The 18,092-nt window shown below is 38.8% G+C and overlaps 1 protein-coding gene across 2 annotated transcripts in view; it reads right to left on the bottom strand.

The window, feature by feature from the left end:
* Nucleotides 1–767: 767 nt before the first annotated feature.
* The window catches only part of LOC140949474 (uncharacterized), a 28,527-nt gene continuing 11,202 nt past the window's right edge, over nt 768–18,092 (bottom strand). The window contains exons 2-4 of one of the 2 annotated variants that reach the window (XM_073398641.1): nt 3,303–4,922; nt 1,592–1,617; nt 1,451–1,559 (exon numbers count right to left, since the gene is read on the bottom strand). In XM_073398641.1, the coding sequence (XP_073254742.1) occupies nt 1,559; nt 1,592–1,617; nt 3,303–4,913 (1,638 nt within the window). In that variant the 5' untranslated portion in view covers nt 4,914–4,922 and the 3' untranslated portion in view covers nt 1,451–1,558. Of the gene's footprint in view, nt 1,618–3,302; nt 4,923–18,092 lie in introns of both variants that reach the window. The other variant, XM_073398636.1, reaches the window with a different exon arrangement.

The raw sequence follows: 18,092 nt of genomic DNA on the forward strand, positions 1-18,092 counted from the left end.
AACGAGACTTGCTTTTGGCGAGTTGTCACCGGGACTTTGCGCTGATTGGCTAGTTTTCATTGCCTATTGTATTTTCTGTCATTTGATTGGCTCAGACCGGCTGTCCTATTTTTCTAAAATTGGACAGTTTGCCTAATTGTAAAGGAAAGCCCTATCTGAAACTATCCAAATTAATCCTTAATTGGACAGTTCGTAAAAACTAAAGGATATAATAGCTTTGCTGGCAATATCGGATTAACTAACAGCTATGTAATTAAAAGGCGAAAAAATGTTGATCATTTCGCCTAGTGCGTCAACATTACACTTTAAAGTAGCCACGGCTTTAACACAGGCCCTTTTAGCATAACGCCTTTGTAGGCTGTGGTCGATCGCCTCCTGAAAAGGCAACTCGCTGATTATTCCTGCTTCTTTGAAACACGTCATTATTTTGTAGTTGTTGCAGTTTAAGAAAGCAACGTAGCCCTCTACCGATAGCCAAGATAGCTACCAAAAACCTGTTTCATCACAATGTGTAGTACTACGTGAATACATGCCATGGGAAAGTTCGCCCGAGACGCGTAAATAAATGCTTGAGTTGAAGAAAAGGCGGGAGAACCCTGATAACCAAAGGCTAGATCGCAGGTTTTGTGATTGGGTTTTTAGTGCACCCTAAGGAAGTTGATTATTATAACAAAGCAATATTCAAATAGCCTTTTACTCATCTTTTGGAAATAGATTTGATACTTTTGAGGAGATAAACTATCGCAAGATACTGTGAAATAAAATAAAATAAAGTAAAAAAAAAAAAACTTGCTTACAGTCTTGTCTAACCAAACGTAAGTAAATCCATGGGGCTGTAATTTTTTGAGGCAGGTTTAGCATGCTAAATGTTCACTAATAACATCTGTGTGCAATTTGTGAAACTTTTAAAATAGTTAAATTACATTCACCCGCTACGGATGTTATATGTACTAACAGTTTAATTATTTATTAAACAAAAAATGGCAGTTATTTTTCTTGCCATGGTTGTAGCCTTATTAATGCCTTAGATATCCTAAAAGAATCCTTATCACGCGGCCTGTAGATTACTTTATTGTTTAGGGATATAAAATTTTAGATATTGGGTATTCAACATCTTAGCCTTGGGCAAATTTTTTTTTTTTTTTTTCAGCAGCCTTGCTTGCCCCTTGGTATGTCTCGGTCATTGTTACAGTGCATGCTTTTGTTGCTGATTATGGAGTTTGTCGAAATACTGTGAAACGCTTAACGTCTCCCTAATTCACTTAGCCACCCGAACCACTATTAATAGAGACTAAAGGTCTTAATGTAGGCCTCAGTGTGTATTTCTTCTTACCCTCGTCTAGGAACCAAGTCCTTCCATTTAAAAAGCAACTCACTGAAGAACAAACGATACTTTCCAAATCTTTTTTCAAAAACGATGGGATCATCATCTGAGACTCTCCAGCATTCTAAGGAATAACCTTGAAATAGCCAGTAAGTTATCCTACAGATGTTGTGATGCGGGTCCTGCATGATCTTCTCAATTCCTTTTTCATAAGCATCAGCTCGTTTCATCCAATCTTGAGTAAAGATGAGTTTACCATTTTTTGGACAGTAACCTCCCCAAAGACTAGGATCCTGTAAACAGGAGCAAACAATTAGTGTACCTGTGTCTTATAAATAATTGAGAAAACTAGCCCTCCACTTGGAGGTTACGAAAGAGAAAACCAGTTGAGACGCTTCGGGTGCATTTGAAAACAAACGTTCCCTCGGTTTGCCTGAAGTATACACAGCCATAACTTAAAAGAAATGTAATGATATTCATCGCAGTGACGACATGCTAATGAGTATTATCATTTATAACATTTCTTAAATGTAGGCATCCACCCTTCATAAATATCAGTTCAACCGCCCCTGAAGATGTCATTAGCATGATGCATGTGACGCCTACTTGACCCTAAAAGACTGCCAATGAGGGTCTACAAGAAACATAATGTCGCCCTTCACAGGATAGTGGCCGGTTTATTTGCATTCTTAGAAACGGCTGAGGTCTGCTTTCGTGAGAGATGTATGTAATAGAGACTAGTAATAAAGAAATCAGATAAAATCTACAACTTAAGCACCTTCAACTTAGGAGTCTCGAACAAAAATCCCCCCTTTCTTCATCACGCGCTTACATCACCACCAGTTTTAGCAATAAAAGACCTATACTCTGTCCTCTTGCCAGCAATCTCTAAAAAAGTGTCACGAAGTCAACATGATTCCGAAAACAAATTAATGTTTCTTCTTCTACAACAGCCTAGGTCCACTACCAAAGCTAGCTTAGCTTACAGTTTCAAAAAACAAACACGGTAAATTGTTTTAACCCAGGAGTCATGTCATAAGTAAGTGGAATATAATCGTCTGGGTGAGTGTAGTTCTGAATAGGACTGCTTTTAAAAGTGACTGACATTTCGACAGCCTGTGCGGTAGTCATATTCAAGGTCAAAGTGAGTTGCATCACGTCAATGGTATAAAACCCTCAGTATTGACCTAAATGGTCAATTAATTCGCTTTGTTATTGATCGTCTGTCAGTTAAGCCATAGTGTTATTGGCATGATGAAGACTCTAAATGTGAGTGGTGAGTTTTGATCCGCCTTTGTCAAATTGATACTGAACACTTTATTTATTGTTAGTCAAATTGTTGGGTTTTACAGTCACTCTATTGTTGTCAGTTTTGCTTGATTCCGTCAATACAATGTAAGTCGTTTGCACGCTTCGGCTAACTCCCGGGGGGGGGGGGGGGGGGTACTGCCATAGTTTTCAGGCAGTTTACTCTAGGATAGGGTATATAAATCAGAACATTTGGGTCTAGATTAGGGTATCATTTTTCAGGAAACTGTTTAGTTGTTTGAAGATTTTATCGAGACTAGGGAAACAGCTACTCTAGGATAGGGGGGATTTGGAGAGTTTACTCTAGCATAGGGTAGCAAAATTTAGCTGAACTAGCTCTGGTATAGGTTAAGGGTTCCAGGGTCTCAGCGGCACATCCCCACCCAGAAATTCCTAAAGTACCCCCCGGGGGCTAAGTGCCGAATTCAATTCAGGAGCGTTTGTTCTAAGTTAGTAAACCAGCTTTCTAAACTAAGTCGCAGGGTGGTAGCCTTTAGAAAAGGCAATGCATTTCGCTGAGTCTCCATCGATGTGGTGGTACATGGTGTTCAGCATGGTTTGTTTGAAACAGGTGTGCTATAACGTTATATTAGGGTTAGATAGTATTGCATTGTACACCTTATGACTATACAATTATACACTGGTACGGTCCTGTTCAATTTGTTCTCACCTTTTCTGCAAGATGCTCTTCCCGGATACGCAGCAATTCTTCTCTTGCTTCTGCCAGTGTTCTTTCTTTACCTCTTTGTTCAATTTCCTCTCGTTTTCTCATCTGGTTTCGCTCCGCTTCCCACTTTTCCTGCCTTAGATCTTCGTCTTTATGCCACGTTTCCTTGAGGGCTGTAGCTGCTTCCCTGAACTCACTTCCAAGATCTTCAATTAATTCCCAGATAGGTATATAACTTGTGCTGGGGCCACGGTCAATCAAAGCCCAAGTGGAGCTGTAGGAGAGCAACTTTTGGAAAGTAGCCGGATTTGTTGCTAGGGGTCCTATAGACCTTACAGAATGGGAAAACCTCTCATTCTGGATGGCTGTAAATGTCTCTTCAATGTTTTCTTCACTGTTTGCGTGCTCTTCAGTACCACTGGCTCCAATCCTCAGTGCTCCGCCAAGAAATGCAACGGCAGCCTCTGTCAGCTTAAATATATCTGTGGGCTTGAATATATCTGTGGTGCTTTTACTTTCGGCATCGGCAATATTAAAAAACACGCCGCCCAGAGTGTGCAGCCCAGCTGGAAAATGGCTTCCGTAGCGTTCCATAAAGGTGCGAGCAGATTGTTCACACTCCATTGCCCTGGGGTTTTTATCCAGGACAATCGACTTGGCCTTTTTCTTAGCAGTCAAGGAAAGGCGAAACTGGTGTGGCTCGATTTGGAAAACTTTTTTGGCTATGCGAATGTACTGTAGAGCAGATGCACTGGTGCTGGAAGATTTTTCACACTGAGAAACGAGACTGTTGTCCTCATGGCTGTTTTCATTTGGCACCTCCCCAACGAAAAACTCTTCGAAACCAGCCACACCAAAACCAATGTTGGTGCTTGTTGACTCAACTGCCCGTACGTAGTCTGTAGCTATTCCCTTTGCAGAGAATTTCAAGTAATTTACTTCTTGAGCACTGTTAGGATTGTTTAAGGTCACAGTCATTGGCACCAGAAGCAAAGGAATTCCAGCTGGCTTTGGAGACTCGTATTTGGAGTAATAAATTCCACAAAGGGCTCTCCCAGCGCTGGCCCTACTAACAATTTCCACTTCACTTTTGTATGCGTCAGCAGATTCTAAAACATCGCTGCACTGCTTAATGATTTTATCCAGATACTGAAACAATACCGCTGGTTTTACTTCATCCTCCCTTAGCCAATCTATAGGAAGCTCTAGAGTGCTCATGATCAAAGCCAATGTTTCGTTTAATGTTTTCTTTGATGACTCTGATTGCTCTTTAGCAATAGCTTTTGCTTCGTTCAGTAACTCTTTGGCTTTCTTCAGCGTTTTCAATTCTGCCGCTTTTGTTTCCATGGCTTGTTGAATAAGTTTGTCGTCATTTGGAATGGTAGCGAGTAGATTCTTGGTTGATTCTGCTTCCTCTACAAGTTGATAAACCTTTTTCATTTCTCCTTCATCGGCTCCACGGCAGCAGTCCTCCAGCTCTTGCAATCTCAGCCTTGTAAGTTCCTGAAGAGACGAAACTCTCTTACAGAGGTTCTTCGCCCATTCTTTTGTGACATCAATAGCTTTAGTACTAAGTCCGTTAATTACTTCATCGTCAGATCTCTTCTTTGCCATATTAGGAATCTTCTATGAAAATGAAAAGTTGGTTTTAATCAGTTGGAGTAATGACTTTATTGTCTATTAACAGAAAAAAACTGAGACTGAAACAAGTTAAAGCTTTAGAACATTGGTTGCACCGAACTGACGATTAACCAAAGAAATTATCGCCGCTATGGTTATTTCAAACAAATCCTTTTCATAACGGTTAACATTTACATAACAGGGTTCTATCTAGGATATTTGAGGGGTAGAAGCTTCCCCCCAAAATTCCCAGTTTCCCCCCCAAAATATTGTTATCATTACAGTATATAAGTAACTATGTCAGAAAAATCATCCAGACGTGACGAGGTCAATGCAGATGAAGTAAGTATTCCCTGTTGAAGGACACTATATGACGAGGAACATGGAGTATTTTTATTTTAAAATAAAATACCACTGTAACATTTCTCAAAATTGTGTCTCACAATGCACCAGATTGCATCTCAACACAAATTCATTTCCAAAAATTTCCGGGAGGCGTCATGCCCCTGGACCCCCCTAGGAAACTCGTGGCCAAGGCCACTAGTTACTTCTCCCCCAAACGATAAATCCAAGACAGAACCCTGCATAACTGCTCTCGATGGGTGATGAAACAGCACGGTCTACTTTATATAGAGGAGCAAATCCAGGACATACACAAAACACGTGAAATTAAGTGAAATTGTATGTGTGGTAGCCTTGTGCTATTTTAATTTGTAGCAAAAATTGCGAGGACAATTACCTCTTACTTTACTTTCTAGGTGAACTTGTTTCTTTTTAAAATTATTAACCTCATCAACCGCAACGTTTTGAGCCTCACACGTAGAATTGATGGTACATCTAGAAGAGTTAGTAACAATACAAGTTCCGCCATTAAAGTGTGTATGTATTAATACTGGCAAAATATATATTTACCATTTTTTATCCGCAGGAATAAGGACGTGAATGAATGCATAGATTCAAAAATAGATAGATAGATAAATACCTTATTTAGCACAGAATTAAAAAAGAACACTTATTTCCAATACAGCCGTATATCAAAAGTTAAAATTATAGAAAAATAGTACAACTAAAACAAATTCTAATTACAAAAGTTGAAGATAATAACAACTAGAAAAATTAAGTAAGGCTAATGATAAATAGGTTTCAGTAAAATTCAAAAGGAATTGGACTAAAATCTACACATATCGGACCAAAAGCTGGAATGAAATGATCTAACTGAGCTAGTCTCTTATACGGTTTGGCAATTTCGTTATAAATCGTTAAAGTCATGAAAAATCGATGATATCGAATTGGCACAGTAATTCTTTCTATCAATTTTCACCTATTTCCGTTATCAATCGATAAAAATCACTTGATACGTTTTGTTCGGAATATTTGCTGAATCTAACACTTAATCCGCAAACACCTTCCAAATATGCTAACAGGAGTTTTTCTGAAGCAGCTTTTTGCTTCATTCAATGTTATTCACGCCAAAAGTCTTATTTATCAAATAGGAAAGATGTCAAACTGCGAAAAGAACCCAAGCCCTTCAAACGCACGGTAAGGGAATAAATAAAAAGGGAAATTGACGTTTTAAGGTCTATTCAGATACCAAGAGAGATAAACTGTAAAAGAAACTAGTCCTCTTCATTCAAAGACTCTAAGTTTTTATCCACTCATTAGCTATAAATCAGTTTTTAATAGTAAACAAAATGTTCTTTCAACGCTTTCGAGTAGTCACAAGATGCAGCACAAGCTATGCAAAGATTCAGTCAGATATACTGAAATATTTTGTCAATTGATCATGAATACTCGTGTCTAAGTTTGATATTTCAGTCCTTTAATATATACTGTCTTCGATAAGATATCGACTGCTATTTCAGGAACTCTTCGATGAAATGGACAACAGAACACGATGTCTTGTTGTGAAAAGAGGTTATGTTGTTCGAACCGTGGAAATACAAATTAGGAAGCCGTGAAAGAGGAAAGTGCGTCGACCGAATTGCTGAAAGCCTGAATCAGTGCATCAATGTGTCACAAAAGTCGATCAGAGACAGACTAGTCGGAGAAATTCCGATAAAACAGTTGAAGAAAAAGCTTCCGCCGAAGAAATGCGAATCAAAGCCATGGAACGTCTTGGTGAGACAAAGAAAAGAGTAGCAGATCATCAACCGCGGAAGAAAAGAAAACATACACGGAGAAGGAATGTGAGCTGAAGAAAAAAGAACTAGAGTTTAGAAACAAACAAGAAGAAAGGGTATCGGCACAACAAAACCTGATGTTTCAACAACAGCAAGAAATATCCAGGCAATTTCAAGACCAGTTGAAAAATCAACAACAGAAGTTCCAGATGATGTGTCAAATGTTTAATATGCAGCAACAACAATAACAAAGCCAAGCACTACTTGAACTGTTGAAAAAGGGACATTGAATTCACTAAGTTGATTTTGTTATTGTTTTTATTATACATACAAAGCTAGATTTTCGCTTTGCCGCCTAAGTTTAACTTATTTAACTTACTACGAGTATTACAAAAATTGTGCAAGCCTGCTTTGGATAATGAGGTTTTTTTACCATCTCTACTGGAATTTTTACGCAGCCGTTATTCATCAATGCTTTGGTTCTAATGTCCAAAATTTGATAAATCATGAAACGTTTTATTTTGAAGATGTATCCTGATGTATGTCCTTGCTTGTGTAATCCCTTTAACGTTTTATCGTTGCTAATAATTAAATAAAATAATCATCTAAAGTTGGTGGATTGATACCAAAGTACTCTGAGGTAACAGAACCATATAAAATAGTGTGGGCGTTTTCCATCAAGGCACAAACTATGTACATTTTACCCACAGCACTTAAACCAACTTTAAGATTCTTTTTACAATTCAAAAATTTGAAACAGTTGATTATATCATTAAAAACCCATTCAACTGAAACACGGGCACTGCTCATAGATTTGTTAAATTCTTGATGTAGTGTCAACACTGCTCCCTTAAAAGGTCCCTGTAAGTGTGCTCTAAGAGGGTATGCCGGGTCGCCGTACACACAGATAGGTAAAACAGTAACTGGTGAATTATAAAATTTTTGCAGGTCTTGTAAAAGTCCAGAAGAGGCCAGCATACCACTGTCGTGACGTTGACCTTCTACTGGACCATATAAATGACCAACCAGCCCATTAGGCAACGCCACTGATTAGAATTTTATGGAATGTACTCTTTTATGCCCTTTATAAATGGCTCTCTGATTTTCTCCTGGCCGCACTGTTCCATCAATAAACCCCCAGCAGTTTTCCAAAGCTTCGCCTGATCGATATATCGCATCAGGATACCACATAAGATTTGCCGGGGAAAGCAGGTCATGATTGTACCTTGAGAGTAAGTGATGCTAACGGTTATAGATCCAGTCAATCATGTGGTTTATAATAATAGAAAGTTCCGAAAGAGGTCTAGCAAAGTTTGAAACCAAGTCCCCGTAACTGCAAGGATACGGAAAGCGCTTGAGATAGATACATAAAGTAGGAATCAATCCAACCACTAGGCCGTTGTAAGTAACATTTTCATCTGGTAACTGAAGATATTCAGCAAGCTTGAAAATGTCATTCTTGTAAAATCGGAATTCAGCTTTGCACTGGTCATTTCCCAGCTCGTCTAAATCGAATCGATCAAAATTCCAGTATGGAAAGTCCCGGTTTTTTTTAAATATTGGCATCATACAGCAAAACAAACTGCCTGTCGTTGATAATCCTTTTCTGTAGGCATATGCGATACACTCTCTGTTCTCTCGGAAGATCGGCATTTTAATCAACGCGTTGATAAAACTATTCTAAATAAAAACAGTCACTCTGCGACTTAAATTTGGCGGGAAATCTCCGCGTCGACGTCCGCAACTCGTAATCTAAATTTGGCGCACAATGGCAAACGGCGACGACAAAGTCGATGACGTCACCTAAAGTCGTCGTCGAGAAAGAAGTCATCGATTCATAAGCTCCCTACTAGTGATAGTTGACACTACGGCTGCCCCCGCTGTGTATATTGTCCGTCAATAGTATTCTTGGTCGTTGTGTAGCTCTTTGAAATATACTGATTTATAATGAAGATTTTCACACATATTCCATACAGTAGGTGAGAATAAAAACAGGAAACGCAAGGTTCCATGCACTGTTTTAGTTTGATTTTCACAGCTTTGATCTGAAAACATTCTCAGTTTCGGGAATAATTTATTCTAAACCATAAGAAAAGATTTAATTAGAAGTTGAATTTTTAGCTATTTTTCTTTCCCTTTTTACATACAGTTCATTTTATTTGCCGGAAATTAAGCCTTGGAAATTAAAAGGACTTTTGATCAATTCACGTTCGCACATCCTAGTCTTTTTTAAGACTTTATAGGAGAAGGAAATTTGGGAGCAGGGAATGAGTCAGCACAGAATTTGATTGTCGGCGAATTTCTGTAATCGTCCATCGTTCTGCTAGTGATAAGATAGCCGTTGATTCACTCGTCTTGCTTGTTTTATTCGCCCAAAGGGTTGGAGAAAGAGTGTCCGGCAAGGTTTCCAATAAAAGATTTGTGAACTCGTGCCTGGCAAACTCTCCTGGTGTTTATATATACAGACTTGTACGCACCTTCAACTTCATCTGCGCTTAACGAGTGTCTTTTGGTCTATAACTTTCAAAACAACTGCTCCACAGAATGTCACTGACAACACGTAACGCAAAAGAGGATCGAAAGATTGGGGGGGGGGGGGGGCATGGGGCGTTTGCTGTCTTTACGTCATCTTAACCGGCATCTCGTACTTGCGGGCGCGAACAATAGAAACGTCATCATTACCTACAGATTCCTCCCGGCCCCTGTTCAACTGACTGTATATTTCAACTGTAAGTATATACGCGCGAGTTACTTGAGTGACTCCTTGGGATTCGCCTTTTGGGCGAAATCGCTGCGGGCGCAATAATCGATCTCGTGTGAACTTTCAAAGCCGGCATGAAAGTGGCGCGTTCGTCGGGAAAAGCATCTTCAGTCTTTAGACCCTCGCTTGCCAAACAAACGTAATAAATCTCGTACGCAGTATCAATGACCAAATGGTTTTACCGACAGATGTAATTCATAGCAAGTCAAAATGGTTATGAAGAGATGATGTTTGGAATTAGCAGGGCCGATTATTTATGGCTATTTATGACTTGGTCGATAGTATACAGACAGTACTGACGCTCGAAGTCAACCCATCCAGGTTTGATTTTTCAAAGAGGAAAGATCATGTTGCTGTCGTTTAATTCAACCTTAGCCCGGACCTTTAATACGCCGATGGAATGCAGACGAAAGCGGCTTTAAAGCGATCAAAGAAGTACTAAATTCCCTCCAGCTACCAGGAAATATAGTGGGAAGCGCTCAGAGAAGTCAGAGAAAGCGTTTCGCCGTGCGCAGAAGATCTGGAAAAGGTACTTGGTCGTGGATTACTGAATTGGGGAAATTAAAATGGATTCGTTCGAGAAGCAATAACGTATGATTTCCTGCTGGTGGCAGATAAGCGTCGAGTCAGAAACTCGGGCATTCACGTCGTTGTTGACTATGTAGGCTTAAATGATTTTTATTCAGGGTCGCTGACTGGATTCAGCTGCACGGTGATGCTCTCTAGCCTTTCTGAATTTTCTAAACATCAGCCGAAGCTGGGTAAGTCTATTTTGGGTTCCTTTGTATCATCTTCAAATGGATATCTATTATCAATTCAGCACAAAAACGTGTTAAGGCCGACACTGATCACTCGATTATTTTATAAATTTTTAATAACTGCTAATTGCGTGAAAGTGTAATGTTCATGGAGAATGTTGATTGAGATCACTATTACTTAAGCCTGATCGCAAACCGTTCAGTTCAGTCACAGTTCCGTTTTTAACTGTAGATTGAAGTGGATATTTTTAATTCTATCAAATCCCTTTTAAGAAAACAGGAAATTTTATTTTGCCAAAGCCAGTGGCTAACAACAGTTAGTAAAAGTGGTAGCCTCCCACGCAGACGTTTTTAGGGGAGCTCGTCTTTCATCCCTCCCAACAAACGCCTGCTCAACCGAAAACAACATTCCTTTCCCAAACTTATCCAATCACATCGTACTTTCCAAAGTCTGGAAATTTTACCTTGACCGCAGTGTTATCCGATAGTTACTCGATCTGCATGAAACACTGGGAAAACTTTATGACCTCTAATAAATGTCAGACTCAGAGGAGCAAAAGTAAGATTTAGTCAGGTTTTAGAATAATCCGTGCACTGCATAACCTTAGCCAAGGAAAGAAAAGAAGGAAAACGGTAACTCCAGGGTCACGTTTTAACACTTAAAACCCCAAGCTTATGAGACGTGTTTAGCCTGTCAACACTTAATTTCAAAATTAATGATTGGTCACTCACCACGCGAATAAAACAGTGGAAAAGAAATGTTGTTTTCGGTTGACCAGGCGTTTGTGGGGAGGGAGGAAATAAGAGCTCCCCCTTAAAACGCCTGCGTGCAGGGAGGCTATAAAAGTGTGTAAAATTTTATAAACCAGAAAATTGATTTACAAATTATTTACACTGATTAAATCTGTGATGTTAATTGTTTTAAGGGTATGAGGAATGTAACCACATGAATCAGAGATGTTTAGTAAACAAAGTAATTGCACTTTTGAACTTTAGTCAAACTCAGGTGGGTGTGAGTTTCAGGTTTGATGTTTAGACTATCTTGTTTGTGTTTTTCCAGTGACTCGAATCTCAATTTGAAATGCCTGTATTTATTTATTTATTTATTATTCCTTTTTTTAAGTTTAATGATGAGAATTTGTGCTTTAATTGAAATCGAGTTTTTCATTCTTATGCCATGATTTAAAGGTACTTGAAGTTATTCATATTTGTGATCAATAATAGATGGTAAAATTGTTGAGCAGGGCTTCCCTGAATGCGCTTTAATGTTTTTGAGAAAAGATGGTGATGACCTGCCTTTAATTTTACAAACAAAACTATTCCAAAAGGTAACATTGATGGTAGTGCATGTCCAGCATTTAGTAAAAGAGTTTGGCCTTCCTGATGCAACAGAGCAGCTTAGCCTTTTTAGACTGTGGCTCTGTGACAATTTTTTTCTCCAGGTGTCTCAGAGAGAGCTAAAAACGCGCTTTCAGATATTGTTTGAACCCCCGTCTAGCATTAAGGACGGTGCCCACTATTGTCACTGCGCACATTTTCTGCGCATGCCAAGGTAGTCGCGGGTGACGCGAAAGAAATGCGCAACACGCAGGACACGCGGACTGGTTTTGTTTCCTGTAAGTCTGGGAGGTTCTAGTTATTTCTTGTGGAAAAGATGCGTCGTTTTTCAACAGATGAAAAATAGTTTCTATTTACCTTGTCAGTTCTTTGAAAACCGCAGAAGTATGGGCATGTTGCTATTTCTGCCGTATGATCGATCTGACCGAACATTTCATAGTCAAATAAAAGTCAATTCTAAAACATCAAAAGTTGTTGGTTCACGATGTTACGCTTGGGGCTTGGCTATTAAAAAATCCCTTAATAGGCAAGGATCAGTACATCTGAAGGCAAATAGCTCTAAGTCCTCCGCTTAATCGAGAGATTGCAAGCTTACCTTTCACTCGCGTCCTTCGCGTTTTATCGGCTAATCGGCTAGAAACACTTTCCCGAATATTTCTTTAATTTTGTAAGATTTTATGTAATTATTCACCAGAAGATAGATTTAAAGAGTTCGAGTACATATAGATGTCCCTTTTATTGAGAGTCCGAGGCTTTTATTTGTTGAACAAACAAGAAAAAAACTATCACAAGATTGCTTGGATTGCTATGCTGAGATCGCAGCTTCACAAATAGTTGCGGAACGCAAAGGAAATGATTTCATCGTGGATAGAATCGTAAAAAATTGTTATACTTTTTACTATTATCATTGTTATTTAAGCATTTTGGCAATACTAAGCATTGAAATTATTGACTCATTGGGCATCTTGTCGTGTAGATAGTAGTTCTTAAGGTTCAATTTCACGCCACACATAATCTGGACATTAAGACATAGCTGTCATTTGGCTGTTTACAAAGTAAAGATTAAAATAAAGTATTTCCATTCTAAGACTTTCTTAGGTTTAACAGACACTGTTAAGTCTAAAATTAACACTTAGGAACGAAAAATAGTGAATGATCATGACACAGAATGCTACAGTAAAAAAAAAATCAAAACGAAATATATGAAATGATCATATATAGCCCAGTTTATATATGAGGGTACATAAACGCATTCGGTACAAGTACTTTTGCGGTATTCAGCTTTTGTGAAAGAGAGCTTATGTATGGAACTTGAGTCCGATGCAAATCATTTATTTCATATATGACACTTGTGGCAAAGCCCGAAAGAGATAGCGCAAAGCACAGATATAAGCTCATTGAATGTATGCTAGTTTAATAACATATTCGATCGAGGTACCCGGTAAAATGATAAAAAACGATAGAAGGTTTACAATCCATATTACATCAACAGTTCAAAAAATCTTGAGGACATTTACAGGTAAGCAAACGATTGAAGGAGTACCTTTCTAAGAGTCCCTGTCGACTATTTTCCACTACAGTGCAGTAGTTTGTTTACAGCACTAGCCTTTTTTAATGGATCTTGAGCTCGCCATACTACTCTATGTGCGCTGGAAGTAGTCTTTAAAACCTTGGAGATTGCTCTTCCCCAAAAATGTTTGTTAAATTTTTGAGACGGAGAAGCTCCAGTTGAATGAAATAGTATAATTTGTTTTTCTTAGAGTCCAGGAAATGTCCTGCTTCACTTTCTGTTTTTGCTCTCCTCGTTGGGTTGTTGTTCTCTCTGACTGTTAGCCATTGTGGATATCCCAGAGTACTCCGCACTGAGGGAAGCAATAGTGAATCTGACCGGGGAGGGGATGAGAAAAATTGTAAATAACCCCCAAAGCGATTAAGTTAGGGTCGAAACCAACCAATTTAACTTCTAAAAACGCGTGGTAACCCTACTTTTTATCTTACCAAATGAAAGTAATAAGCCTACTCAGCAAACGATCAATTTTTGGTTCGCGGAAAATGTCGTTCACACTATTTTTAAGGCAAACGCGTGGAGAGGGGTAACTGCTGATAACTTCCCAGTTGTGCTGATATTTCAAAAAAAGACGTATAAAGAGCAGTTGTTATGTTATCATTTGTTGCTTATTTTGAAACCTTTTTTAATTATCATTGCATTTGTGCTAGTTCACATGTACACTCTCAAATTTGGGGAAAAAAAAACTTTTATCATTTTTAAAAAAAATTCAGCGTTTTTCTACATATTGAAGCGCGGTTATCTCAGAAAAATGCGTGGTTACCCCCAGTTTTCTTTTTGGATTTCAATAGCCCATGATATGATCTACTTGTCTCACATTATCTGGAAAAAAATACTTCCCATTAGTGGGGACCGTCCTCAATTAAAACAGTTTGGCCTTCCTGATGCAACAGAGCAGCTTAACCTTTTCAGGCTGTGGCTCTGTGAGAATTTTAATTCTCCAGTTGTTTCAGAGGGAACTAAACATGAGCTTTCAGACATTGTTTGACCCCCCGTCTAGCATTAAGTAAAACAGTTTAACCTTCCTGATGCAACAGAGCAGCTTAGCCTTTTCAGGCTGTGGCTCTGTGAGAATTTTAATTCTTCAGGTGTTTTAGTGGGAACTAAATATGAGCTTTCAGATATTGTTTGACCCCCCACTAGCATTTAGTAAAACAGTTTGGCCTTGCTGATGCAAAAAACGCCGACATAATTATGTTCTTGATTCGAACACGATATTGTGCACAAATTTGCAGACGCTCTATACAGAAGGTTTAGAACGTCTTCAACGCAGGCAAGTGATGGGGTTATTGCTTGTTGTGGTTTGCGGATCAAAATTTTTCTAAAAATGGAAAAGTTCTGGACTGAGTTACTGGGACTTTTTAATTACTTATCTTTTATCAAATCATGGCATGACGTTAAGGTCTCCAAATAAAGGCCCCCGAGGCGGTGTCTCATTTTTTGTCTACGATTACTCTGACGCATCGTTTCTGTAAATAGATTACGTCTTGTTTGCTTCATGTTCCCCAGATAATAACCCCCGTAGTCAAGTATAAGCTGGATAAGTAAGTTGTAAAACAAAGTTCTCAGCTTTCAATCACAGGAATTTATCTGTTCTTTTCAAAAGGCCAAGTCGCTTTCCTATATTCGATACGGTTGTTTAAAAACAGTTGTCTATCTTTATGCCAAGTAGATTAGTATCGGCTACCGGATCAAGTTGAACCTCAGCTGTTCTCACATTTGTATTTCTGCAGTTCAAGCAGTCATTTATGCTGTAGACAATTACTTGCAGGGACGAGAATCATCAGCAAACGCAAACGCAAATGCAACTTACACATGAGCTTCTAGGACCGAAAACTCGAACTTACCCTATGGCTGTGTGGAAGACAAGCTCAGAGCACTAGCCTAATCACCAATTAACCGACTGCTGCTTCAGTCACGAACACTGAGATACACTTTACAAAATATAAGTTAATTGATTATGTAACTGAAAAGGAAGCAGCATACTTACCACGGAAACTGCGAGGTACTGTTCTCTTTGACGCAACCAGCAGTCAAATGAAAGTTATGCTGCTTGTTAGCTCTAATCATTGGTCAATTTTCTGTACGAGTCACAGAACCGTGAAATGTAATGAACCGTTCACCCGTTAGATCATTCTTTCTGTTGATATTTGCATGAAAAAACGATCTTTGACCCTAGCCACTTGTAAAATGGATTAAATAAAAGATAAGAAGGCAGTCTTTGCCAAATCATAAGTCGAAAGTAAATCAATTGCGGTAAAGATACAGTCCAGTTCAGAACATTAGGTTAAATTTTCAATGCTACTCCCGGCGTTGTTTAGCATTGGCCAGCCAGTGAAGGCCCGTACGTAAAGGAGACTGCAAGAAAAGGCTGGGCGGTTTTGAGTATTTTTAGAGTCGGGGGCATTCAATTTTAGGCCTATTAAAAGCCATCTGTGCATGATTTTAAAAAAAAGCCATCGTTTATGTTTTTTTTCAAAAAACTGTTATCATTAAAATAGTTTGGAAGTGAATTAACGGACGATGAATGGCGAGATTTAGAATTTTAGACCAGACGTCACATTCCCATGTTTAGTTTAGATCTTGAAGACACGCCATTCATGTTCACTGAACTAGGAATGGACCCGACGGTGTGATGTAGGAATAAAGTTCCTTCGTGGAAACAATCATATCGCTAGGCCGAAAAGTCTCAAGTACAAGTCCCAAGTACAAGTCCCATTTCATTGGCTTATTCTAGGTTTGGCTTTAAACTAGGCGTTAAGTTCCTACTTATAATTCCGAATAGATTGGCATCTCTGCGGTAGCAGTCACCTGATTTTGACTTTTGGGAACCAGTTGCATAAATCTCAACGTGAGACGCACCAGGGCATACGTCTTCAGTTTTCAAAGAACTGACAAAAGTAAAGAGACATAATTTGTATTTACTTTTCCTATCTGATGAAAAACGACTCATCTTTTCCACAACCTTAGCCCGAGCCTTTAATGCGCCAAAGGAATGCAGACAACATCGGGTTTAAAGCGATCAAAGAAGGGCTAAATTTCCTCCAACTACTAGGAAATATAGAGGTAAGCGGTCAGAGAAGTCAGAGAAAGCGTTTCGTCGTGCGGAGAAGATCTAGAAAAGGTACCTGGTCGTGAATTACTGAATCGGGGAAATTAAAATGAGGGATTCGTTCGAGAAGCAATATCGTATGATTTCCTGACGGTGGCAGATGACTGTCGAGTCAGAAACTCGGGCATTCACATCGTTGTTCATTATTTAAGCTTAACTGATTTTTACTGAGGGTCGCTGACTGGATTCAGCTGTACGGTGATGCTCTCCAGGCCCTTGACAATTTTCTAAACATCGGCCGAAGCGGGGTAAGTCTATTTTGGGTTCCTTTGTATCATCTTCAAATTCATACCTATTGTCATTTTAGCTCAAAAACGTTTGAAGGTCGATACTGATCACTCGATCATTTTATAAATTCTCAATAACTGCTAATTGTGTGAAAGTGTAATGTTCATGTAAAATGTTGATGGAGATCACCATTTCTTAAGCCTGATCGCAGACAATTCAGTTTTTAAGTGTGGGCTGTAGTGGATATTTTCAGTTCTATCAAATCCCTTTTTAAGAAAGCAGGAAATTTAAAAAAAAATAGTTTTATTTTTAAGACATTGTTTAAGTATTCAGTTTCCAGTATTGTATCGTGTTGCTCAAGTCCTCTTTCAAATATTGCAAGTGTTTCGCTTACATTTCAATTTAACCCCATCCAGATCCAGTGAGGCCTTTAAAACTAACGCGTCAATTATAAAAGTTTTTACATAAGGAAGTTTCCGTTTGGTGGTTAGTGTTAGTTCTGGCATTGAAGGAAGATTCCATAAAAAAGGTTGCGTTTTCATGAAATTATGCAGATCTTGTAAGCACGAATTGAAATATATGAAATGATTCATAAATTGTTTTGAACTGCAGATGAAGGTGAACATGGTCATCGCAGTAAAATGGGCAGCCTATTCGGTTGAAAAATAATCTGAAACATTTTGCAACGTTATCGCAGAAAGTTGGAATTAATATTCTTCATTGTTGGGGAAAATACTCCGCGGCTTTAAATTAATAATTTCCACAATGTCTTAATTCAGGTAGTATAGTAACATCTTCGTAACATAAACGTGTCTTTTCATTTAAATTTGTTTTTATATTGCTAGTTTTTGTCAATATTGCCTCTAAAAGGCAGCTTCTAAAACGCACTCGAGAAAACCGCACAGTCTCCGTGAACTCTCACTTTAACTTGCGATAGAAGCAAAAAGAAAGAAGAGTAGCATTACTTTCAAACCTTTGGCCGCAGTTTAAAGGAGCACAGTCAGCTAAGGGACCGCGCTGACCTAGACACTACTTTTCCAGTTTGAAAAGCGTCAATCAAATGTGCCTGTCGGCTACATCTAGAAATCCGCTTTAACCTTGCCTTGTGTTTCATTCGATCCTCGATCTTTTACAGAAAACCTCTTTTGAGAAAACTTTAACCCATTTTATTGCCCCCGCAGGAATTTCGCCCAGAGGGCGAAATCCCGAGGAGGCACTCTAGTAACTCGCGCGTATATTAAGGGAAGTACTTACAGTTGAAATATACAGTCATACAGTCAATATAGAAA

Source organism: Porites lutea, chromosome 1 (assembly GCF_958299795.1).
Source record: "Porites lutea chromosome 1, jaPorLute2.1, whole genome shotgun sequence".
Taxonomy (NCBI): Eukaryota; Metazoa; Cnidaria; class Anthozoa; order Scleractinia; family Poritidae; genus Porites; species Porites lutea.